Source organism: Pelobates fuscus, chromosome 2, assembly GCF_036172605.1.
Source record: "Pelobates fuscus isolate aPelFus1 chromosome 2, aPelFus1.pri, whole genome shotgun sequence".
NCBI lineage: Eukaryota > Metazoa > Chordata > Amphibia > Anura > Pelobatidae > Pelobates > Pelobates fuscus.
This window is the reverse complement of record NC_086318.1, coordinates 223,495,422-223,520,874: the sequence shown is the minus strand read 5'-3', so window position 1 is coordinate 223,520,874 and position 25,453 is coordinate 223,495,422. Positions and strand designations below refer to the sequence as shown.

Genomic DNA, 25,453 nt, shown 5'->3' with positions numbered 1-25,453 from the left:
TCCACTTCAGGTCCATGTGGCCACAGCTGGTCCGGAGAAACAAAGTCACCTGTGATTTCTCTGTGGCCTCATTTGACCAATATGCCTCTATCTATATCTACTGCAGGCAAAGCATCCAGGTCAGTGGCAATCACTTGGAGGTCACTAGTCAATGGAAACTGTAAGAGTACCTTATTCAAGTCATTGGAGTCACACATGACCAGCACACCAAAAGGGCTATTGGGCAACCTTCAACTCTCTCCATTCAGCTGAGGAAACCTTAAGTGGTGATCGCTGCGTAGGAATTTGGCGTGGAGACTTGTGGTATGAATGGGGTGACCCTCGCTGGGTTCCAGGTGTGGGTTGGGGAAGTGTTGTATGGTGGCCCCTCTTGGGGGAGAGAGTCATGCGACAGGCCCAAAGTCCGCAGTAGGGCTGGAGCGTCTTGAATGTCTTGGACGTTGTGCGTGTTGGTCCCCTCCAGTACTATCAGGGTTCGGGAGGTCCGCCAGCAGTAGTCAATCTTGTGCTGTTGTAGCATGGAGGTGAGAGGGCGCAGTAACCTCCGCCAGGCCAGGGTGCCGCTGGATAGGTCTGTAAAGAAGGCAAGGTCCATGGCCTCAAAGCGGAAAGGTGTTTTGCCCCGTAGGGCTGAGAGGACCGCCGCCTTGTCCCTGCCGCTGCGGAAGGTGACTATTACATCTCTTGTGCCGGTGGCCGGGGCCCTCAGGGGCTTGGGGACCCTGAAGATCTCCTCTGGGGTGATTGGTTTACCTTGTCTGTGCGGCAGTATTGCTGATAGTATGCGCCCCGTAACTTTCGGCAGCTCAGTGTCCGGTACCTCTTCAGGGACCCCCCTAACCTTTAGGTTATGCCTGCGCGTGGAGTCCTCTTGAGCCGCCAGGTGGCGTTCTTGTTGCTGGGTCTGCAATTGTAGGTTCTGCACGGTTTGTTGTAGCGCGGCAATGTCCTGGGCTTGGGAGTGTGTTTCCCTCTAGTTTCATGATGCGGCCTGTCAGGCCTCTCAGGTCCGTGCGTAGCGCCATGACATCCTCGTGGATGTGTTTTTGCAGGTCTGCTACCAGTGCCTTTAGGGCTGCCGTGGTTACCGGCTCTGAGCCCGCTCCTGTGCCACTTTGTTTTGCCCTCCATACCGGGGTGGGAGTCGGCTGGTCCTCCTCTTCCATGTCTTCGGAGAAGTCTGAGCAGCCGCCATGCAGTGCCGTCATGTTGGCTCCGCTGGCGCCTCGTGCTTGACTCCACATCTCTCCGATCGTGAGCCCAGAGGCAGGCTTGTTTGGAGTTTTTTTCCCCTTTCGCCCCATGTAGCGTTAAAATACACTGCAGTCGTTTTGATGGGGTGGCAGGGTAGGGTAATAGTATTTTTCTCCGTGTGGTGCTCGGAGCGATCTGTTCATGCGACCGTTCTCCCCGGCGTTCAGGCTCCGCTCAAGAAACTATTTTAAAGGATGGGGGGAGGGGGAGTTCAAGTATCGAGTAACCCTTTAATGAAAATAATTTGCAAGAAGTTGCTAAATCTAGTATTTACTAAAATCGACAATAGAGCGGGCTATGTGGAAAAAGAGCTACCTTACTTGTGGCTGTAAATATGCTCAGTGTGCAGTATTTCCTCTTGACCATTGTTTCCATTTCATAGACAAGAATGGCCTCAGAGGGAGAAAACATGGCAACTTCAGATATGTATGGGTTGCACTGTGCCTGCTTTTAGTTCTGTCTTTTAATAAGAACACACCATATTAAAATAATATAAATCCATAAAAAGGCATGATTATTATAGTGTTGTGCAGAGGTTTCATTTTATTTTCAAGGTGTACAGGAAATCCATTGGATTTCTTCGGTCTGAACATTTCAATTGTGTGTGCACTTCATGGTGCCAAGTATTGTATAAGGGCCATCATTACCCTGCTTTGTTCTGCTAAATATAAAAGCTTTGGTCTAATCTTGGTACTTGCACGTGGGAGAAATGCTACACACTTTTTAGCAACGTGAACAGTTGGTTATCACAGGGACAATTTGCCCCATTCACACTGACTAAAAGCTATCAAAATGTCAAATATTCTAATAGACTTATATCATGTAAGTTGGTGAAGAGGCTTGTGTGGTGTTATGTATTTCTTTATGGAACTTTGCTGAATATTAGAAACAAAAATTACTTAATCCATTGTTTACCCTTGATATAAACGGAAAGTGTTTTTGCATGTGTTTTTTTAAAATGATCCTCCTTGGAAATCATTCATTTATATTTGTACGCCTTGTGTTTTAACTGAATTTAACAATATTGCGTTAAATTAGAAAATCTTTTTCTATAATTGTAAGGTGCTGCAGAATATGTTGGTGCTATATAAATGATGAAAGCAACCTTCTTTTTTTTTTTCCAATATATACTCCCACCCCTTTCCTGCACTTCAGAACTGCTTAGCCAGGAATGAATTAGTTGTCTTGGTTTAGACTTTGTCTTAAATGTCAACTTAAAGGGACACTATAGTCACCAGATCTACAGCTTAACGTAGTTGTTCAGGTGAGTATAGTCCGCCCCTACAGTGTTTTCAGAGAAAAAGTAGTGTTTACATTACAGCCTAGGGATACCTCCACTGGCCACTCCTCAGACTGGTACTAGAGGTTCTTCCTGGGGCAACACAGTGTGCAGCACTGACCTTCAGTGTCTCCACCCTCTGCATGGAGACACTGAACTTTCCTCATAGAGATGCATTGACCAGGGTAGCGTTTGGCTCTGGCCCTTGCCCGCTTCCTTGGCGCAGACCTCATCAGAATTGACCGTCTCTGCCAGTACAATGCTTTCCTATGGCCGATCAGGGGCAGAGCCAGCAACATCAGACTGGAACAAAAGTAAGATTTTACTATATTTAGGGTGCTAGATAGTGTTTTTAACACTATAGGGTCAGAAATACATGTTTGTGTTCTTGACCCTATTAGGATTGTACTTGATCTTGCAGTTAAAGTTCATAACTTCTCACTTTTTTTTTTTTTTTTTTTTAAATCTGCCTAGCTTGCAGTTTCTTTTAGTGAGTGGAGTATATACCATAGCGAAATATTGTGCTTTATTAAATCTGATCATTCCTTTCTGTGGTCTCTCCTGTTTGACATTAGCTTGGTACAAATAACCGGGCCTAGCTGGACTAGAAAGACCTAAAAAAGTGAATTTTTTTTTTTTTTTTTAAAGTAGAAAAAAATAATTTTAACCAAAGTTTTTGCGATTCTGTCAAATGTCAGCTAACATATTTAACTATAGCAACAGGATGTTTGTTTGTCCTGAAACAGTTGAAATTAATCAAATTTAACTTTTTCGTTTGTTGGTATGAAAATAGCTTAAGTCAGGGCTTGACAAATTTGCTTGGAATCTAGGAGCCAGGTTTTTCAATGCCAGAAATACAATTCTTAAAGGGACACTATAGTCACCATAACCACTACAGCTTAATTTAGTTGTTCTGAAGTCTATATCCTGTCCCTGAACGCTTTTCAATGTAAACACTGACTTTTCAGACAAAAGGTAGTTTTTACATTGCAGCCTGGTGACACCTCTAGTGACAGTCACTCAGACAGCCTCTAGAGGTGGTTCCCAGGTCAGTGCTTTACACTGTGCAGCAACTACGTTAAGGTTCCCTATAGGGGATGCATTGATTCAGTGCATCTCTGAGGAGAAGTTGATTGGTGCAGTGGCATTTTGCCAAGCATGCGCAATAGCCTCTCAATGCTTTCCTATTGGGAAGCATTGGATTAGCTGAGATCGTCAAGATTGATGATTTCAGCCATTGAGGTGGGGCCAGCTGTGGCATCACCAGCACGGCGTTGGAAAAAGATGAGTAATAACATATTTCCCATGTGATTGGAGGGGGAGACAGGTCACTTAAACATACACACACACACACACTGACGGGCGCGTGCACAAATCATTACCACTTTTTTTTTTATAAACTGGATCAGCTTTCCCTGTGGTCCAGTGGGGCTGCTGTCCGCTCCCTAAAGCGCACTGTTTAGTGAGCCGGGGAGGGGGACTGAGTGACATCATACTCGGGCTCCCGGCATCACTGCCAGGAGCATGAGGGTGCAGAGCAGGGAGATTGCAGCGTCCTCAAACGCCGCCACACTAAGTCAGCCGCCCGCCTCCTCTCTCAGCTCTCCAATGCCCGGCACCCGCCTCTCTCAGCTCTCCAATGCCCGGCACCCGCCTCTCAGCTCTCCAATGCCCGGCACCCGCCTCTCTCAGCTCTCCAATGCCCGGCACCCGCCTCTCTCAGCTCTCCAATGCCCGGCACCCGCTCACTTCTCTCCATTACTCAGCTGCCCGCTTCCGTCCCTCAGCTCTCCATGAGCTGTCCGCCTACCTCAGCCCTCTGTGAGCCGACTGCCCGCCTCTGAGGCAGCTGGTCACCTCGAGGGCTAAACAGGCTCACAAATCCCTGGCGCTTGGGATTTGTCGAGCCCTGGCTTAAGTGACAAAGTGGTTATTTTCTTTATTTTCTGAGTGCGCTGTTCATGTTATACATTTCAATATAAATACAGAAGTACTGTAAAATTTGTAGATGCATCATCACTAATGCCTTAGAGCCATGGATGAAGATTTGCTTCATGCAAGATTTCTGTTCATCTAACCATCTTTTTCATATTCCTTCACTCAAGGGAAGCAATAGCCTTGGGGAGCACAGATTTTACAGAGAATGACATTGAAAAAATAGTAGAGGAGCTTGGAAAAGAATTCAAAGGGAATGCCTATCATCTCATGCACAAAAACTGCAACCACTTCTCATCTGCTTTGTCAGAGGTAAACAAACACTGATAGGCTTTTTTTCCTCTCCAAATCAAGTATTGCAGCGGGCTATAATCAATATTTGCAAACCATTAATGAGCTATTGCTCAATGACACCTAGAGTCCCTGTGGGTCCTTTCACGTATAGGTTAGATAATGACTGTTTTGGTTAGAATGCCCCATACTTCCACCATAACCAATGATGATGTACTAATTAAACCACCAAACCTATAAACTGAAATATGGGATTGATCATAAACCAATTATCACCCCTGCTATTTAATGAGTATAGTGTGCTAAAGTATCTGAAGTGTGGCATATTTATGGGTAGTCCGTTTTTGGTTATTAAACTAGAAAGATGTCTACATACAGTGAGTGGAAAAAAGTATTTGATCCCCTGCTGATTTTTAACATTTGACCACTGACAAAGAAATGATCAGTCTATAATGTTAATGGTAGGTGTATTTTAACAGTGAGAGACAGAATAACAAAAAAAAAAAAAAAATCCAGATAAACACGTCAAAAAAAAATATCAATTGATTTGCATGAGTGAAATAAGTATTTGATCCCCTATCAATCAGCAAGATTTCTGGGTCCCAGGTGTCATTTATACAGGTAACAAGCTGAGATTAGGAGCACTCTCTTAAAGGGAGTGATCCTAATCTCAGCTCGTTATCTGTGTAAAAGACACCTGTCCCCAGAAGCAACCAATCAGATTCCAAACTCTCCACCATGGCCAAGACCAAAGATGACAGGGACAAGATTGTAGAGCTACACAAGGCTGAAATGGGCTACAACCCCATCGCCAAGCGGCTTGGTGAGAAGGTGACCACAGTTGGTGCGATTATTCGCAAATGGAAGAAACACAAAATAACGGTCAGTCTCCCTCGGTCTGGTGCTCCATGCAAGACCTCGTGGAGTTTCAATGATCATAAGAACGGTGAGGAATGCGCTCAGATCTACACTAGAGGATCTTGTTAATGATATCAAGGCAGCTGAGACCATGGTCACCAAGAAAACAATTGGTAAAACATTATGGCTTGAAGTCCTGAAATCCTACAGTGCCCGCAAGATCCCCCTGCTCAAGAAGGCACATGTATAAGCAGGTCTGAAGTTTGCCAATGAACATCTGAATGATTTAGAGGAGAACTGGGTGAAATTGTCATGGTCAGTTGAGACCAAAATCAAGCTCTTCGGCATCAACTCTACTCGCTGTTTTTGGAGGGGGAGGAATGCTGCCTATGACCCAAGAACACCACTCCCACCGTCAAACATGGAGGTGTGAATATTATGCTTTGGGGGTGTTTTTCTGCTAAGGGGACAGGACAACTGCACCGCATCAAAGGGACGATGGATGGGGCCATGTACCATCAAATCTTGGGTGAGAACCTCATTCCCTCAGCCAGGGCATTGAAAATGGGTCGTGGGTGGGTATTCCAGCATGACTGACCCAAAACACACATCCAAGGCAACAAAGGAGTGGCTCAAGAAGAAGCACATTAAGGTGCTGGAGTGGCCTAGCTAGTCTCCAGACCTTAATCCCATAGAAAATCTGTGGAGGGTGCTGAAGGTTCGAGTTGCCAAACGTCTGCCTTGAAACTTTAATGACTTGGAGAGGATCTGCAAAGAGGAGTGGGACAAAATCCCTCCTGAGATGTATTCAAACCTGGTGGCCAACTACAAGAAATGTCTGACCTCTGATTGCCAACAAGGGTTTTGCCACCAAGTACTAAGTCGAAGGGGTCAAATACTTATTTCACTCATTGACATGCAAATCAATTTATAACTTTTTTGACATGCATTTACCTTTTTTTTTTTTTTTGTCTCTCACTGTTAAAATACACATGCCATTAAAATTATAGACTGATCATTTCTTTGTCAGTGGGCAAACGTTCAAAATCAGCAGGGGATCAAATCCTATTTTTTTTTTTTTCCTCTCTCACTGTATGTAAACTTTGAAAGTGACATCTGGCTTTATATTCTCAGTACACAAATGCTTACTTTTATTTTTATTTTTTTATTATTGTACAGATCCTATGTGGAAAAGAGATCCCTCGTTGGGTAAACAGGTTGGCATACTTCAGTTCCTGCGTACCTTTTCTACAAAGTTGCCTACCTAAAGAATGGTTGACACCTGCAGCCCTTCAGTCCAGTGTCAGTCAGGAGTTGCAGGAAGAACTGGAGGAGGCAGAGGATGCAGCAGCCTCTGCCAGTGCATCCACATCAGCAATGCCAAGACCAGGGCGGCACACCAAACTATAGATTTTTTTTTTTTCCTTTGGTTCACAGGGGACGTTAGTATAAAGAATTGTTTTTGCAATTGTATTAAAACTGACCTCCAGCAACTGACACTTGTATCCAAAAGTGAAATACACTCCCTCTTGCCACCATGTTTGGATTTGAGAACATCTGTTCTTTTGCAGTCTTTTCAGCTCAGGATCATATTTGTATTCAAGAAAATTAACATGATGGGACAAAAGATACAAAAGCCACTTTGACATATCCTTTTACCAACCCAAATATTCTTTTGACAATTTCTTCATCACTGTCTTGCATACATTTATATACATTTCGTAAAAAAAAATATATTCCCCCCCCCCCCCCCCCCCCCCACAATGCAGTGTTTTCAATTGTTGCTGTTTACACCTCTTGTGACAAATCCTGCCGCTGGCAAAGATTGAAGGGAAATCCATTTTGGGTTTTTTCACTGCTGATTTTATATTCATTTTACCTCAATTTTACTACTAGGTAATGTTTCAGAAAAAAACAAATCTTCATCCAATAGCACCCTGATAATGCAACATCATCTCCACTTGTGTGTGTGAATGTGTTTGGCACAAGGACTTGGATTAGTATTTGATTGGTATTCTTCTGGGAAATTCCTTTACAACAGTAGTAAGTCCACTCAACTGCAGAATAGAAGATGATGTGCCTGTTGTCAAGGGATGAGGAAATGATGCAGTGCACTTTTAACGGTTTACATCTTGCTTCGTATTGCCACCTAGCATTGGTCACGGATTCATGAATACCATTTTTACACACACAAAATACAATGCAATCGCTCCACACTTGTAAAGCAAGATATTGATAGTAACCAAATTTACTAGGAAGAAAAATCCCTTGTTGATCTGACAGATTTGTTGTTCTCATTTTGTTGTTTTTCATATTGTTGAAAGTTTGTGTTAATTTGCCCCTGTTGAGGTTAGGCATCAGACTTTGCTTTACTACATCTTCAAAGGTTTGTTTACTTGCAGGTTGAGATCTGTCATATGTTTGAGCATCTGGCTCTCTGATGTGGCTCATCGGAGCTGCAACATAAAATATTAAGTGCCCACCTTTGTCCAATTAATCTATTGTGTGCTTTATTTTTGCATCATAGATAAATGTTTTTGCTCCACCTTTTGGTAATTGTTTTAGTCATATTATTGTACTATTTATTACCACTCGATCAGGGATTTTGAAAACTTCCTGTCTCTGACTTACTATATTTGTAATGAAGTATCCTTACATTTTGCAAACATCACCTTGTCTGACATGAGATGATTAATAACCAGTCTGTTGGCAAAAGTCATTTATGGTCTTACTGACATTTATAAACGTGTATTCTTTGATCGTTTTGAAACGTAATTTTTTATTTTTTTATTTTTTTTAATTACATATCCTTTTTGTATTTTTAACTCTGTTAACCTTTTCTTTGTTATATTGTGACATTATGTAACTTGGGTAAGGGTCAAGCTCCTTTCACCATATAGCAGCACACTGTAGGAGTTATGTTTCTTAGACTGCCCAAGAAATATATTTAAAAAACATAGGTGCTGAATGCTTAGATTGGTCCACATTTAATATCTCAGGTTGGAAATACACTAGAGGAGAAGGGCCGGCGCTTCCGTTAAGCAAATAATGCGTTCGCCTGGGGCTCCGACCTGTAGGGGTGCCCACCGAGAGCTTCCCTGGTTAGCTGCCCTGCTGCTGCCTGGGGCTGGTGTGCTAGGCAAGCGGCTCCTTAGCCATCCACTAGTGCAGCCTTTCGGCTGCTGGGCTCCTCTCTGCTGCTTACCTGCTCAGGGACCGTGGTTTACTGTAACCCCAGCACTGGAGCAGAGCACACTGCCTGCAGGTAGGGGAAGCCTGGACCTGCTGCCTCCTGCCTGTGATCACCAGTGATGGGAGCAGGAAGCAGCCTGTACTCGGAGTGCATGGCTTTCCTGCTCCCACTGTTGAAAGAAGAGCAACTACCCACAGGTTGGATCTCTTCTCCTCTCCACAACACTGGTATGGCCCATCTGGAGACTTAGAGGGACTGTTTATTGTGTACATGATTGTAAATTGGTGTGTGTGTAAATAAAGTGTGACTTTATGTAAAGGGGTGTGACACTGTGTGTGTTAGTGTGCAAATGACATTTTGTGTTAGTGAGTGTGCAAGTAACACTATATGCCAGTGAGTGTTTGTGTTTTGTGTGTGTGTGTGTGTCCATGTAAAGAAATCCTTATATATTTACAATATACTAATATAATTAAATATTAAACAAAATATTTCTCACTGTGAGTATACTTTCACTTAAAGGGACACTGTAGGCACCCAGACCACTTCAGCTCACTGAAGTGGTCTGGGTGCAGTGTTGCAGGTTCTTTAACCCTGCAAAGGTAATTATTGCAGTTTTTTAAGAAACTGCAATAATTACCTTTCAAGGTTAACTCTACCTCTAGTGGCTGTCTACAAGACAGCTACTACAGGGACTTCTTAGCTGATGGACGTCCTCACGGTCTGCATGGGGACATCCATCGTAATCCAGAATACCATAGGAAAGTATTGTATGATGCTTTCCTATGGGGAAATCCTAATGTGAGTGGGGCCATTGCCATGCATGTGCATTAGGTCTCCCTGCAGGCTGACCTTAGCGGGAGATGAGCGATGGCGGACTGAAGCCAGTCCCAGGTAAGTGAAAGAAGGGGGTTTTTTTTATCACCATCTGCACCACGGAACAAGGGGGGGCCTTGACAGAGTGGGACGTTTGTATTCCTGGCACTATAGTTTCTCTTCAATGTCTACCCTTTAACGTGTCTTTCTCTGCAGTTCAGCATTCAGTGAATAAAACTCTGAGAGAATGTAGTTGCATTCATGAGGGGGTGGCAAAATGGATTGTTGCCTAGGGCGGCAAGAAACCTTGCACCTGCCCTGACTAGGGGAGACATATCAAAATGTGCACAAGAGTGTTTTGCCTTCTTTATTATATAGTAAAGTATGCGGCTCCACAAGTATGTACTAGGAATACTGTGAGAATGTAATTATGTGACTACTCTGTCTCTCTTCTATGATAAAAGTAAAAGTGGTGTAAGAGCACACTAGAAAATAGAATATTTTTTTTCCAGAGCTAAAAAGGCATAAATGTTGGTAAAGAGAACCTGTTCTACATGAATTAACACAAACAATGGAGTGGCTGCAAAACAAACAGTTTGTCGAAGATCAAATTCTTCAATTGACTCTAGTAACTGGCAAGTAAAATTTTTAGCCCTGGTGCGTGTGGTGTGGACTTTTAAAGTCCTGCAGTGGCTAGTGACACAAAACTGTTATGTAACATTACAACTGATAATACTCTTTTTTGCAAAGTTTAGTGTATATTGATACATTTCCTCCTATGTTTCGAAGTGAGATCTGTATCTGCTACACCTGTTTAGATGAGAGGGGTTTTGAATGTCTAGCATTTGTTTGTTTTTATTCATTATATTCTCAGTATTAAAGTCTATGAATCCGAATGGGGAAACTGTACAACTCTGACCTATGCATTCAAAAAAAAGAAAAATAGCAAGTTATAAAGGTTATTGTATCGGTTTTATGTTTTTCTTTTAATACGTTCTTGGTTTTCGTAACCCTGTACAGAGAAGTCTGGTTCTTAAAGATGCTGTGCTTGTATGTAATGTCCCGCTCTTGTGAAATGAGTGAGATTCTATTTTTGTACAGGATTCTTGAACTGGTATGTTTTATATAGAATATCAAGGGAATAATTTTGTTCTTCATAAGGGAATTTTATTTATCCTTCTACGGCTGAACTCTTCTAGTAAAGCATTGATTGTCCACAGAATTAGTTCCTGAACTTGGAACATGTAAATATTTTTAAACTATTTTATAAGCTAATGCTTCATTAAATTTCAAACTTACTGTGAGTTATTGACACAGGATATCCTCTTTGGCCTTTAGATTTCCTGTTAATTGGAAAGAAAGTAAGAAGTCTCAGTTTAAAAAAAAATATATTTTCACCAGAGACATGGAAAGCCTTTTATTTCAACCCTTCCTTTCTTTCCGTCTCGCAAAATGAAATCCGTTCCAGGTTTTATTTTACAGAATTCGTCGTCAGGGATACTCTCGTAAGAAGCTTAATGTTAGACTTTTTTTTTTTTATTTTTTTTTTTTTTAATTACTCTGCACCTACACCACTTTTAAAGCTGCCATTGTGAATGCATTATTTAAAGCAATTAACTGTATTTGTCTCTCATGACTTTTAAAGGAACATAATGGCATTCTCATGCAACTGACCCTAGTTCTATACACCTACATGATGCACTTTTTCCTGTTTTGCCATAAAACATTTTTTTTACTTGCCTTCTTCCAGCACCAAGGCTTAATCTGTGTGGTTCATCCCCACCCACCCCACCACCTACCACCTCTCAGACGTCATTCAGAAGGCTTCCCTCATAGGAAAAGTATTGTATTCATTGCTCTCCTATAGGGAAACCATGTTACATGACAGCGTTTTACTCTGTCAGTGGCTCAGAAGTGTCTAGTGGCTGTCAGGAAGATGTAAACATTCATTAAAGTGGTCTTGGTGACTTTTGTATCCCTTTAATTCACTCTGTGTATTTACTTACCTTTCTATATGTGACCCATCAATATATGCGCCTTCAAACGTTATTGTTGTGTAATACAAGCGCTCTTCCACCCCACAAATTCTGTTAAAGGAACACTTTAGTGTTTGGTATACAAAGCTATCTTCCTAACACTACATTGTCCCTGTGCCCTGCAATGAAAGGGTTAAAAAAAAAAAATTAACCACTTACCGGTTTGCAGTGCCAAGGGTCCTTTTGCACAGCGTGAGGATGTCCGTCGTATTATGGAGTTCAACTAATTGGAACTACATGAAGCACCTCTAGTGGCTGGTTGTGATGCAGCCACATGAGACAGTCTTAACTCTCTAATGTAAACGTTGCAGTTTTAGAGGAAAAAATGTTTTACTTTGCAGGGTTAAAGGACCACTCTAGTGCCAGGAAAGCATACTCGTTTTCCTGGCACTAGAGTGCCCTGAGGGCGCCCCCACCCTCAGGGACCCCCTCCCGCCCGGCTCTGGAAAGGGGAAAGGGGTTAAATCTTACCTTTTTCCAGCGCTGGGCGGAGAGATCTCCTCCTGCTCTCCTCCTCCGATCCTCCTCTTCTCATTCATAATGCTTTCATAATGCTTTCCTATGGACGCTGGCGTGCTCTCACTGTGAAAATCACAGTGAGAAGCACGCAAGCGCCTCTAGCGGCTGTCAATGAGACAGCCACTAGAGGAAATAGGGGAAGGCTTAACCCATTCACAAACATAGCAGTTTCTCTGAAACTGCTATGTTTATGAAAAAATGGGTTAACCCTAGAAGGACCTGGCACCCAGACCACTTCATTAAGCTGAAGTGGTCTGGGTGCCTAGAGTGGTCCTTTAAGGGAACAGGGAAACTGCACCCGATGAGTTCATTGAGATGAAGTGGCCTGGGTGCCCATAGTGTCCCTTTAAATACCTGCCCCGATTTGAGGAAAGAGACCTTTCTATTGTAAAAAAAAAAAATGTCATATCACTTACACTGCTATACCTAACCATACCAATCTGACCACTTCAGTTTGTTTTTCTAGCTATGATCAATTATGCACTCTAGCGTCTTCCCAAGCTATTTCACTCCTATTGTATTGCCCTATATTATAACTAGTATTTATAAAGTGCCTCTCTCTCACTGGGACGCAAAGCGCTTTTCAGCGCATGCTCTCGGAATTAACCAAATCTTATTGAAGTGTGGTAGAGGAATTTAGGCTCCCTGAAGAATCGAGAGATTGGTCTTAAATCTGAGTGGCACTATTTAAGCCTATAAAATGCTTTATGGTGGTATTTCAACCCTATTCGACTCCTAAACCTGAATAAGCTTTCCTTCGCTCAATGGTGTAAACTAGTTGGTGAAACTGGCACGTTCCTACACTGCTGGTGCTCTTGCCCCAAATAAAAACACTTTTTGGTTTGAGGTACCATCCCTCTTTTCTTAGGTGCTTGAGAAGCAGTTATTTATTTATTCTTCTTTCTCACCTCAAAACCACTTGACTTCTTCACGAGATCAGAGAATAAATTGGCAGCTAACATTTTACAAACGTGTCTTTCAAGAAATTCTTTTTTCTATTTTTTATTTTTTTTTCCTCAGCAGAGATTCGCTTATCGCATTTAGTGCTTCAGGTAAAAATATTTAGAAGGTGGCAGAGGTGCTTTAAGTAAATAACACCAATAATGTTTAATGTTTTTCCTGATTCATTTGCCTGACTAGAAGAAAAGAATCATTAGTAAGATCTAATATTTCTGTATAACAAATTAACTAAACCCTTCCATACAGTATACAGCTTTAACCTGTGGAATGCTGGCTAGGTACATGCACACTTCTATTGAACTCTGTTAAGCATTGCATGTGGGTTTATTTTTCATTTTTTTTTTTTACAACTAGATCTATTAGATCGTATATGATAATTGGGGTATTAAACACCTTTTATTTTATTATGTGTACAATTTTTTTTTCACAATATTGGCACATCTAGGCTGTTTATTTCAATGTAAAAGCACTGCATTTTATTTTGTTTCCTGCAATAGAGGTTACTAAATGATTAGAATGCATTTAGTTATCCAATTATTTTGAAAATTAATGAAGATGCTTGATTAACACAGCATTCAGCCTTTTTTTTTTTTTAAATTTGTTTGGCAAATGCATCACATTAGTTATATATTAGTATTATTAATTTTTTTTTTTTTAAATATACATAACTCCTAGCCGTGGCGCCTGCTTTAGTATCCGGAGTTATATATGTGCTAGTTGGACTTTAATGGGGGAAAAAAAGGTTTTCTACGTGGTTGTAGTGTTTCAGTACAAGCTTGTCTTATTTGTGCCTCTATCAGCTGAGAATGCAGATTGATTGCTACTTGATTTTCTATTTCCCTCTGCTATAATGCCTTTGTGATTCAATGTTTCCTTGTAGCACCCACCCTTTTTGTTTGCCTAGCTATGTAATGAGCTGTACTGAATGTTAGAAAAGTCAACTGTAAGATATGTGTAAAACATAATTGTGGTGCAAAGTTCTAAAAATGGAGCAGTTACCCAGGAAACAAATTTTCTTTCTGATTGCATTTCTCTACTGACTAGGAATTGTATTTTTTTCGTTCCCATCTGCATCTTGATATATCCTCCTGAAAATAGTTTACAGTGAACCTCTCAAAGCAAGATTCTTAGGCAGATATTCCTAAATTTGCCTCCTCTTTAATCTGAGTCATTTTGATCAGTGAATGAGAGTTTGAGCACAATTTAATTGTAACTGCCCTGGTCTTGAGTGGTGGATGTACAGTAGTTATTGGTGCTTGATGACCGCCACTATGTTTTCAGACTGTGCAGATTTATTTGCCCTGTTGAGGTTTTTTTTTAATTTTTATTAAATCAGCACAAATAGAAATGTACTTAAAGGGACACTGTAGACACCCAGACCACTTCTGCCCATTGAAATGGTCTGGGTACCAACTCCCATCACCCTTAACCCTGCGAGTGTAATTATTACAGTTTTTATAAACTACAATAATCACCTTGCAGGGTTGTATTCCAGCTTGAGACTTCAGGCTTCTTATCCACATAGGAAAGCAGTGAATAATGCTTTCCTATGGGGAGGACAAATCCGCGCACGAAGTCTCCCCCGTCCGCATAGGTGGGGCCTGACCCATTGCTAAGGGACATTGGCACTGGATTCAGGTAAGTGACTGAAGGGGTTTTAACCTCTTAAATGACGTGGGAGGGAGCGGGACACTCAGAGATTCTACAGTGCCGGAAAACGGGTTTGTTTTCCTGGCACTAGAGAATCCCTTTAAAACCAGGATCTGTATTTGACATTTGGCATTGCTTAAAATCTTTTGTATAGAAATTCCACCACAGATAATAATCAGTGTTTCTCACCTTGTTTTTCTTTTAGTTTTGGTTATAAAATTCAGTGAAATGACTGAGTAAATAATTACTCTACCTGTCTCTGTAAACTATCCATTTTTGTTACAGGGTAGAAGAATTAAGCTCACTTCGCCTCTTGATGACAAAGAATAGTCAGAAAATTTACCTACAATAATTAAATGTGCTGCCAAATTCAATCTGCTACCCACATTCAATAGTAAACCAAACAAAATGTATTTTAGTTCAAATAAAACGCTAAAATATATTTAATTTTATAAATAACGTTTGATTGTGTTCCTTGTCGATTTATATTGTGGCCCCACCCCATTTATTTAAATAAACCAAATGGCTTTAATACATCACTAAGACACTCTCCACTGCCTAATCTACCTAATTTGATTTATCATCCACTGCGAGAAGCAGAACAAACATACAACTTGTGTGTATTAATAGTCCCCATCCTCCATCCTTCTCTGTGAGCATTAGCCTTGTTCAGCGTCATCGTGCAGTTTTTCAAAAGTCGAAGGATGTGAAGATAAAAGCTAATCTAGTCGCTGTCCGGTTGACCGCTACTAGGGCCCTGTTTCCTGCATAATATAAATATTGCTATTGCTCAGAAATTAGTCTTACATTGTCAGAGAAGGCGCCACATTTATGCACCAAATCCTACCTCCACCCACCCCTCAATGCTCCCTAGTTGGAGGGGGAGGTGGGTCTTATACTTAACTTTTCTCCCTTGAATGCTGATCTGCATGCTGCTGCTGCACCTCAATAGAGGGGTTTTGGTGTATAGATAATGCCACTGCTAACAACTAATTTCTATGCCATTTATGAGTTAATTCACTTTTTTATGCAGTCCTAGTCACTACTGTCTGCATGTGACCTATACAATCTCTCTATGCAATAAAGGAAGTTTTAAATATTGGATCTCTTTACAGGAAAGGGGTAGTGTGTTTAATTTATGTTTTCATATCTCTTGCTGTGTTAAAAGCCTGCAGGAGCCTCCTGTGTGTAATTCAATTTCACTTAACCGAGCAGGTGACAAGAAGTTCTAAAGAAGACACATTTGCCCTGTAAGAGCTGATTGAACATCAAACCATTTTGTTTTCATGTAGGCCATTGGAGTCACCAGTAGGAGAGGTGTGGCTAGGGCTGCATAAACGGAAACAAGTGATTTAACTCTTAAATGGCAGATAATTGAGTGGGGATACTGCATGTACATGATCTATACACCAAAACTGCTTCATTAAACTTAAGTTGTTTTAGTGCTTAGAGTATCTCTTTAACCAAGTCTACTTATGAATTAAATTATTCCAGAGATCTGATTTACTCTCAATTCTGTAATGAGATATGATTGTTCTCATTCAATGATCAGTATATTAAATCTATGAGAATTAATATATTCTGCTGCAAGAACCAAAACTCGTCATTATCAGATCACTGATTTAGCTTGAATGCTGTTGGCACATTCCTCAGATCAGCTGAAATGATGTGATGTGTTTATATTTAAAGTTCTATTTTATTTTCTAAAAATGCTAAAGGATTTCTGATGGATATAAATAATATTTAAACAAAATAGCTCTGAGAAAAATTTAAAAAGGGCATATAGAACAGTTATGTGTATTTTATCGCTAATGGAAATTAAGGTAAACACTGCAGGAGGGGAGATGCAGGCTTTCGAAAACTGAACTGTATGCTGATTTGGTGTAAATCACCAACATCCAATCAGAATGTTTGGATGAAGCATAAAATACACTATAAACCATATACAGCCTATAGCTTGCTGCTAAATATAAACTTGGTGCGCCATAAAAGGGAAAAAAAGTTTTCTGTGACTTGAAGTCTAGATTTCAACTTCTTATTGATGCTATATTTTGGAAAGCGAATTTAAATTGAAGCATTGGTACTTGAAAATGTAGCAAAATGCTGTTTTTAGCAAGTATTGAGGTTTCCAGACTCCTTTTAAATTAGCATATCAAAGAATTTTCCAACTACTGTGGAAGTTTAATGATACAGTACTGGTAAAAGTGGGCACAGCTTCAAATGTAACAAGATTTGGGAAAACACATTTTCTCTGTAATTCATTCTTACGATGTGCTTCAAATGATAATTGTGTATGGCTGTAAAAGGAATATTCAGAGTGGCTTTGCCAAGAAGAATACAGATAGCAGATATTGTTCAGTCTTTGACAGGTGACGTTAATTGCATGAGCAAACCTTACTTTTATCCACCTCATAAAATCCATAAAAAAAAAATAAAAAATTGGATCATTCAATTTTATTTAACTCATTCTTTTTAAATGCAAGATGGAGGAGGGTTCCATTTTGTCACAGAGCCACGTTGTACGCTGATGCTTGTGTAATGCTTTTTTGCCTGTAACCAAGAGTGATGAATTATACAATAGTAGATAATATGTACTTACTGCCTTCTGCCTATAAGACAATCTAATGTGTTTATTTCTATTTGCCTTGCAGCTGGTTAATTATTGTTTAATGTCAGAGAGACAGATTTAACAGGCACAATACTAATTCATGATACTTGATGTGAGAAAATTGGCTGACTTAATTGTACTCTAATTCAAAGAAAACATCTATTGTGCTGACCATTTTTAAAGTCCATTTTATGATAATGTTTTTATCTGGTTTAATGATAAAATGACTGCTGCTGGTCCATTTTGGGTTTGTAGCTCTATATCAAAGCAGAAACCTACATGCTAGAGTGGTGAAGCCATAACAGACTGCCGTACTTACTAAGAAACGGCTTCAGGGTTTAAAACCATATGGAGGATCTTTAACAATCACAAATGTCCACTTTCACCCTAGTTCGATTTACTATGTATAAGTATTATACATAAAAAAAAAAAAAAAACTAAAAAAAAAACTAGTCTTAATCAAATAAGACAACCGTTTTAATGTCTTGGTTCATCCACATGGTAAATAGAAGCATAAGCTATAATGGTGGCAATCATAGGTCTTCAAACACAGTGACCTTTACATATGGCAAAGTGTAATACAGAAAACAAAAAACACTTTGTTTTTTTTGTGTGTTCTATATCGCACTTTAATACATTAAAATATTCACAGAATTACATTTACTATGAGGGCGACCATTGTTTATGCCTATATTCAGTGTGGGAAAGCACCAAGGCACTAAAGCTGTGCAAACATAAAAGTGTGTATGTAAGCACAGGTTTAGTGTTTTTGTTGGTTTTATTTATTTTTTTTTTTTTTAAATAAAGCAATCTTTACATTCAACGCAACTGCTAAAATCCATATGGTTGGAGAAAGAGGATGGGGAAATCAAAGAGTTTGCACGGTTATCTGCCAATAACATAATACAATGTTTTGCTATGCAGTTATGGTACAAAGGGCTAAGGATTATTATTTTGACATTTGTAAATTATATATCCTTATCAAGTCTTGTTGGTTGTTTATCTGTCAGACAACGGGTTTTTAAATCAAAAAGCCCAAAGCAATGCAAACTACAATGTTTACAAGATATCCCACTATATACTAGCAAAACTCAATGCATGGAATGTCATTTGGAAAATTTTAAAAGTGAAACTGTATATTGTTTTTAACTGACATGAGGTGGATTTAATCGTTAGTGTTTTGTTTTTTTTCTTTTTTTTCTCCAGTTCATTTTTACAGTATGTTTTGTACTGTATTTTCACCTGTTCACCACTTTCATGGGTTCATAGTTAAATAGACCATGTGCTGTTTTTCCTTTTAAATAGAATCATAATACTTTTTGATAACTCCGTGCAGATACACAGCCTTCAACTGTGGGCTCTTTTTCCAACAGTAGAGAAAATAAAACTGTATTTTTTTAAATAAAATATTGTGTTGGTTTAAAAAACAAAAAAATATTTTCTGTCTTTCTTCATGGATTTTATATTTAAGTGTATTGTCTCTTTGTACATTTAATAATTGTTTAATGTTATGCAGACTGATCTTGCTTGAAGAGTCATGAGGTTAAGAAGTTAATCATAGAAGTGCTCTTAAGGTGGATTTATCCCTTCTGTTTTGCAAATTTTAAATAAATTGTACAAATAAATTAGTGTTAGTAAAGGTGTAATTTTAGCTCAAAGGGACATTATAGGCACCAAAACAACTTTTAGCTTAAAGTAGTTTTGGTGTATAGATCATGCCCCTGAAATCTCACTGCTCAGTTCTCTGCCATTTAGGAGTTAAATGATTTTTATTTCTGTGTAAGCAGCCCAAGCCACACTTCCCATGGCTGTGACTAACACAGCCTGCATGAAAAGAAGGCTTCATTTTTTTATTTTTTTTTTAAATTCTTTATTTTTCTTGTGCGATGCGTGGTGACAAACATACATCGCCAAGACAGCATTTACAGGCAGTATATATAACATTTTAAGTCTTGGCAGTTAGTACAGCACATTTTTTTTATAAGTAACAGAAAGTCAATAGATTAATATAAACATAAGTATAGAAAATATGCATTATGTTTTTTCAGGCTTAAGTACTCAAGTCAGATTGTAGATTGTAAATAGGATTAACGCACATTTTTAGGTATATATCAAGGTTAACTAGTTAATACAAATAGTTATTTAAGAGATTAATTAAGTGAGTGGGTATAGTACAAATGTTTAAACATATGCTTATAGAAAACAGCTTATTCTAAGATGAATACTCAAGTGAGTAAATATTATGCCGCCAGGCAGGTTGTGGCATGCTGGGTTGTCATCCGCTCCAATCATGCTGTTAGGACCATCGTGTGTTGCCGCCTCAGTTGTGGTATTAGGAGCTGATATGTCCGTTTGGTGGTAGCCACCGCCAGAGCTTCAGTTGTTAAGGTAGCCAGTTGAGATAGCTGTTGTGATCAGGCATGGTGTCGATCAGCATCCATTACTCCAGCACAAGGATAGTTCTCTTAGGGCTCCACTGCGACCCTGGGACCCACTGCAGGTCAAAATGTCCCTGAGCCTCCGCGGTCTTGTAACCCAGCCGGTAAATGAATGCGGGCATGATGCCCCAATGTTGGTCTGCGGTCTTGGATATCAAGAGCTCTTGTGAGGCGTGCCCATGCAAGGTAGACGCTGAGTCTGCTGCCGTCGAGTAAGTTTGCTTGCTGTGAGAGTAGTCAGCAGGACCGCGGGTCCCCGTTGTTTTGTCGCGGTTACAGCAATAAGCCCTGGGTGGTCTTAGCTCTAGCTGTGTTGTGGGAGCTCTCTCTCGGCGCGCTTTCTCCAGCGGGTTATAAGTTAAATGCAGCGGCCATTTTGTATGGGCCGCGTAGTAGCTGTTGGCGGTGAGCCTCTCAGTGTGGCTGCCAAGATATTGCCTGCCCGGTGGGGGCCGGGATAACCCCCGCCGGCCCAGAGGGGGGTAAACGGGGCCGGGGACCCCTGATTCTCAGTAGTTGCCGGTGCGGGAAGCGAGGCAGCGGCCGTCCGCCCCACTCCCCTCCCGGGTAGGCCTCCGTTTTTCCAGCCCTGGAGCATCTCACCAGGACCCGGTCCACCCGATTTCAGGTGCTCCAGCTGCACCAGGACACTCCAGGGCCAGGTAACACGCTCCTCCAGTGGTTTTCAAGCAGAATGTGGTGGGTTTTTACCCATTATTAGTCAAGTTCCCTCGAAGCCAGCGTGACTTGCAGCCTGCTAGCATGGCCGCCCGGCCCCGCCCCTGAAGGCTTCATTTTTTAATCAGATGCCAACTTACGTTAGAAAAAGGAAAATATCTCCTGCTCTGTAAATTGAACTCTAATCTCAAACAAGTGGCACCTGCAAGTTCTAGCAAGATGTAAACAGTGGATGACGGGCACAGCATTGTGAAATCGGACAGCCCTGCCAGTCCATACAGAGTGGGCTCCAGCCCTGAAATTAAAATTTTAAAAAGTGTTTATTTAGTTGCACCTCTCTCAACTCCCTTCCCTCCCAGCTCCCTCCCCCCCCCCCCACCCCCACTCCACACACACGCGCACACACACTACATGCATACACTGCACCCCTCATAAATATTGGATACCTTATAGGCACACTGCACCACCCACAGACCATTCGTTCATTCGTGACATACACACTACATACCTGAAATGCACAATACATCCCATATGTACAGTGTGTGGATCCTACACGCGCACACTACATTCCATATACACACTATGGATTCCTTCAGAAACACACAAGAACCTCTACAGACATACACTGCACCACCTGCACACATGCACACACACAACATCCCTGAAACACCAACAGCTCACTCTACACATACGCATAGCCACCATACTCCCTTGGCCTTTTTGTCCTCTGGTATACCACTTATGGAGACACCATAGACAAGTCACAAGTGCAAACAGGATCTTTTTCCCCATGCAAGAGCTCGTTAGCAGAGCTCTGCGCATGGGCTGTCCTGGAAGAGTAATGAACTAACATGCTCCCTATGCATACCCCCTCTCTGGCTCCACTCCCTAAAATTCCAGGGCCGAATCTTGTTCTCAGTCCAGCCCTGTTGAAGGAGATAATGAATGACTATGGCTGTATATACAGAGTGATTTAACTACTAAATTACAAATAATTGAGCATTTGGATTTCAGGGGTATGCTCTATACACAAAAACTGCTTTTTATAATCATTGCTGTGTTTTTGTTTTGTTTTTTTGTTTTGTTTTTATGCTTTATTGATTATATGTTGGACCATCTGACTAAGGTTTCGTTCCACGTGATTTATCTTAGTATTTTGGATATTTTTTCAATCTAGTGCTGTATTAATAAATCCAGTTTGCAGTAGAATGGGTTAATAGCAGAGTTGATTGATTATACAGTATCTCCCAGTACACCCCTCACATTTTTGTAAATAATCTATTCATGTGACAACACTGAAGAAATGACTCTGCTACAATGTATAGTAGTAAGTGTACAGCCTGTATAACAGTGTAAATTTGCTGTCCCCTCAAAATAACTCTACACACTCACTTTTGTTGCCAACTGTTTAGACATTAATGGCTGTGTGAGTTATTTTGAGGGGACAGCAAATTTACACTGTTACAGGCTGTACACTTACAACTTTACATTGTAGCAGAGTGCCATTTTTTAAGTGTTATATGAAAAGATATAATACATTTACAAAAACGAGAGGGATGTACTCACTTGTGAGATACTGTATATACCCAAAGTCAGAACAAGATGTGAGCCTCTGATGAACTGAAAGAACAGTCTTGAAACTCTTAAGGCTGTTCACATCTCACTGTGGATTGGAAACTGGAGAGTAGCTGCAGTGGAATGCAAGAGTGGTGCCACAATGGAACGCACGCAGTGCTTTTGGTTAAAGATAGCCATCATTTATCTTGGACTCCCACCAAACCAGATGAAGGAGGAATGAGGAACTGCCAGCTCACGCCAACTTGGTTTGAACTCCTATTTTCCTTATTGCATGCTTCCTACTCAGGGAGCTTTTGTAAGGTTTTTTTTTTTTTTGAGTTTTTTTTTTATTTTTTTATTAAGTGTATCTTATGTGTTAATAAAGGGTCACAGAGAGCACTACCTCTGTGCTTTAATTTTCCCTTTTAGATTGACGACACACTGATTTTAGATTGACGACACACTGTGTACCAACCTTTCTCATATTCATATTTGAGGTACTATAATATTTCACATCAGATTTTGGAGTGACTCCAGCTTTTTTTTTTTTTTTTTTTTATAGTAGGAGCCTGCATATGCTAGCTGTTACTTTGTGTTACATTGAGTGGTAACACTGTGAATCAATGGAACGTTGGCACTAGGAATATTACAATTGAATAGGTTTCCCCTTCTCTGCTTTTTTTATTTTATTTTTTTTATTTTTTTGCTTCATCCTCTATTTTTGGCTACTCCCTCTGCTGGATTCTGTTTTGTACCTGTTTTGTCTCCCTGTATTTTACATTTCCCTATTGATTTTTTCCTGGCTCTCCTGGGTCCTAGGACTGTTTTGACGGCTATTTTGCACTGCCATTCTGCTCCATTCAACCCTTTTCGGGACTCTTGTTCGGCGGTTCTCCTGTGAATGTTGACTTTGTAGTACACAAATTCGTTGGTTTTTTTTTTGCATGCATTCTGTTCGCTGATGAGAAAAGTAATCTTCACACACACAATGCACAGTAAGTGCCTATGGCAATTCTACACATGATGTATATCTCCTAACATGTGGATGTGGAACTCAATATGTAGGACGGACAATTAGACCTGTGAAAAAAAGATTTTTAGAACATAGTCACAATATTAAAAATAAATTCTCATTCAGTTCCCGTCCACTGTAATAGGTGTCAAAATTTCAATCCCAGTGCTTTTTCTTGTATTGGGATTGAAAAGGTGTCTTTGGATGAAAGAGGAGGTGATCTGGTACTTAAACTTAGACAGAGAGAAGGATACTGGACTTATACTCTAAAACTATGCAACCTGATGGTATGAATGTTGATTTTGACATGGTTTGTTTCCTGTAATTGTTGTTTTTTCCGTTTTAACTATTTAGTATTTGTATCTGTTTTTTTGTTTTAACTTTTTGTTTTTATGTCCGTTTTTTTATGTCTTTTTCTCTTTTAACCCCTTAAGGACCAAACTTCTGGAATAAAAGGGAATCATGACGTGTCACACACGTCATGTGTCCTTAAGGGGTTAAAGGACCACTCTAGGCACCCAGACCACTTCAGCTTAATGAAGTGGTCTGGGTGCCAGGTCCCTCTAGGATTAACCCTTTTTTTTTTTTTATAAACATAGCAGTTTCAGAGAAACTGCTATGTTTATAATGGGGTTAATCCAGCCTCCAAATCTCACTGACAGCCGCTAGAGGCGCTTGTGTGCTTCTCACTGTGAAAATCACAGTGAGAGCACGCAAGCGTCCATAGGAAAGCATTATAAATGCTTTCCTATGAGACCGGCTGAATGCGCGCGCAGCTCTTGCCGCGCATGCGCATTCAGCCGAAAGGGAGGATCGGAGGTGGAGAGGAGGAGGTCACCCTCAGGGCACTATAGTGCCAGGAAAACGAGTGTTTTCCTGGCACTATAGTGGTCCTTTAATGGATGGACTTATAACGAATGATGGACTCCCTTTATTCTATTATTGGAACGCATATGCGTTCCAATGGGAACTTAGAACTTCCGTCTGCCGTTTTCGGCGTTTGAATATGAAGAAGTGGAACGCATTTGCGTTCCATTACGGATGAGTCCCTTCCGGTTGATACTTGAAAGCGAGGCTTGGGACGCATACGGAGAAATGAAAGCGCGAAAAAGAAATGAAGCCGGACGTACGGGATTACGCACAGGTGGATTGTTTCGAAGGACTCTTCTGTGATTGGTTGTATGTTTGTTAAAGTGTTTTAGGCGGGGTATTTAAAGTGTATGTATGTGAATTATATTTACATTGTTGCCACAAGCCCCTGACGAAGTCTTTTAGACGAAACGCGTAGGGTGGCAAGATTTACTTTATCATTGATTTTTCAACTGTGGACTCTTTTATCTACTTGGTCTCCATACCCTGAAGGCTAGTTTTGTTCCTGGTGGGGAAGACATCAAGTTTGATTTGATGAGCCTTTTAACTACTGTTATTTTCATTCATCTTGGAATAAGAGAAGAAAAGAAGCACTTGAAGAGACTGATTATACCCTGCCTTTTTATTTCTACTTTTGTGAGTGCATTTTAGTCACCTCTTTTTATTACATTTTATTTTTTGTTTTATCTGCACTATTGTGGTCTCCCTTTGTATTTTTAGGTTGTGCATTTTTATTCTATATTTATGCTATTGAAGACATTTGAGGAGTCTTCGCACTTCCTATTTTAAAGGGTATTTATATCTTTTGTATATTTTATCCTTTTTTAGCCACAAGGGTTTTTTTTGCACTTGGTGCAAATTATTTCTTTTTTGATTGTGCATGTGCAAGAAAATCTTCCATAGATCCCCATTTTTATGTATGAGTAAGATTGAAGATGTAGAGTTTTAGGTTAATATATATCCATCCCACTTACCCCCCCTCATTGGGTGACACCACAGAAGAAGCCACCTGCAGAGTACCTTTGTAATAGATTAATAGATCTCACGTGACAATTTTGGTTTTTATTTATCAACACTATATTCGCATTCATACACCACCCTATTTTTACTTTAAAAATCTAAAAAATAAAAACATGTAGAAAAACCTGTCATTTATAAACTGCATGCATAATGAAGCTAGCGTCTGGTCAATATGGGGTGGCTTGTGTATGCCATCCTGTAAGACTGGCACTCCTGTATGCCTTCCCTCCATTCTCCATGCTTCCCTGCACTCTTCTCCAGATCCACTGCCAGCAGGATGAACTGGTACTTCTGTCTGCTTGGTTCCAGCAACTTCTGGAGATGACTGTGGCTTATCCCTGGCTGTTGATGTCTTACCCGGGTCTCCTTCATGACCCATCCGATAGTTGTCACCCTCTTCTTGTGGACGGGTCGCTCCTTCTGATGGCATGACGGATTTCAGGAACCCTGGGATTTTTTAATGATACACGATGACGGTTGGC

At 40.5% G+C, this 25,453-nt stretch overlaps 1 protein-coding gene across 1 annotated transcript in view; it reads left to right on the top strand.

The window, feature by feature from the left end:
* Positions 1-8,392, top strand: part of DESI2 (desumoylating isopeptidase 2) — a 50,162-nt gene extending 41,770 nt beyond the window's left edge. The window contains exons 4-5 of the mRNA XM_063443213.1: positions 4,639-4,780; positions 6,797-8,392. Of these exons, the coding sequence (XP_063299283.1) occupies positions 4,639-4,780; positions 6,797-7,027 (373 nt within the window). The 3' untranslated portion in view covers positions 7,028-8,392. The remainder of the gene's footprint in view (positions 1-4,638; positions 4,781-6,796) is intronic.
* The last annotated feature ends 17,061 nt before the right edge of the window (positions 8,393-25,453 follow it).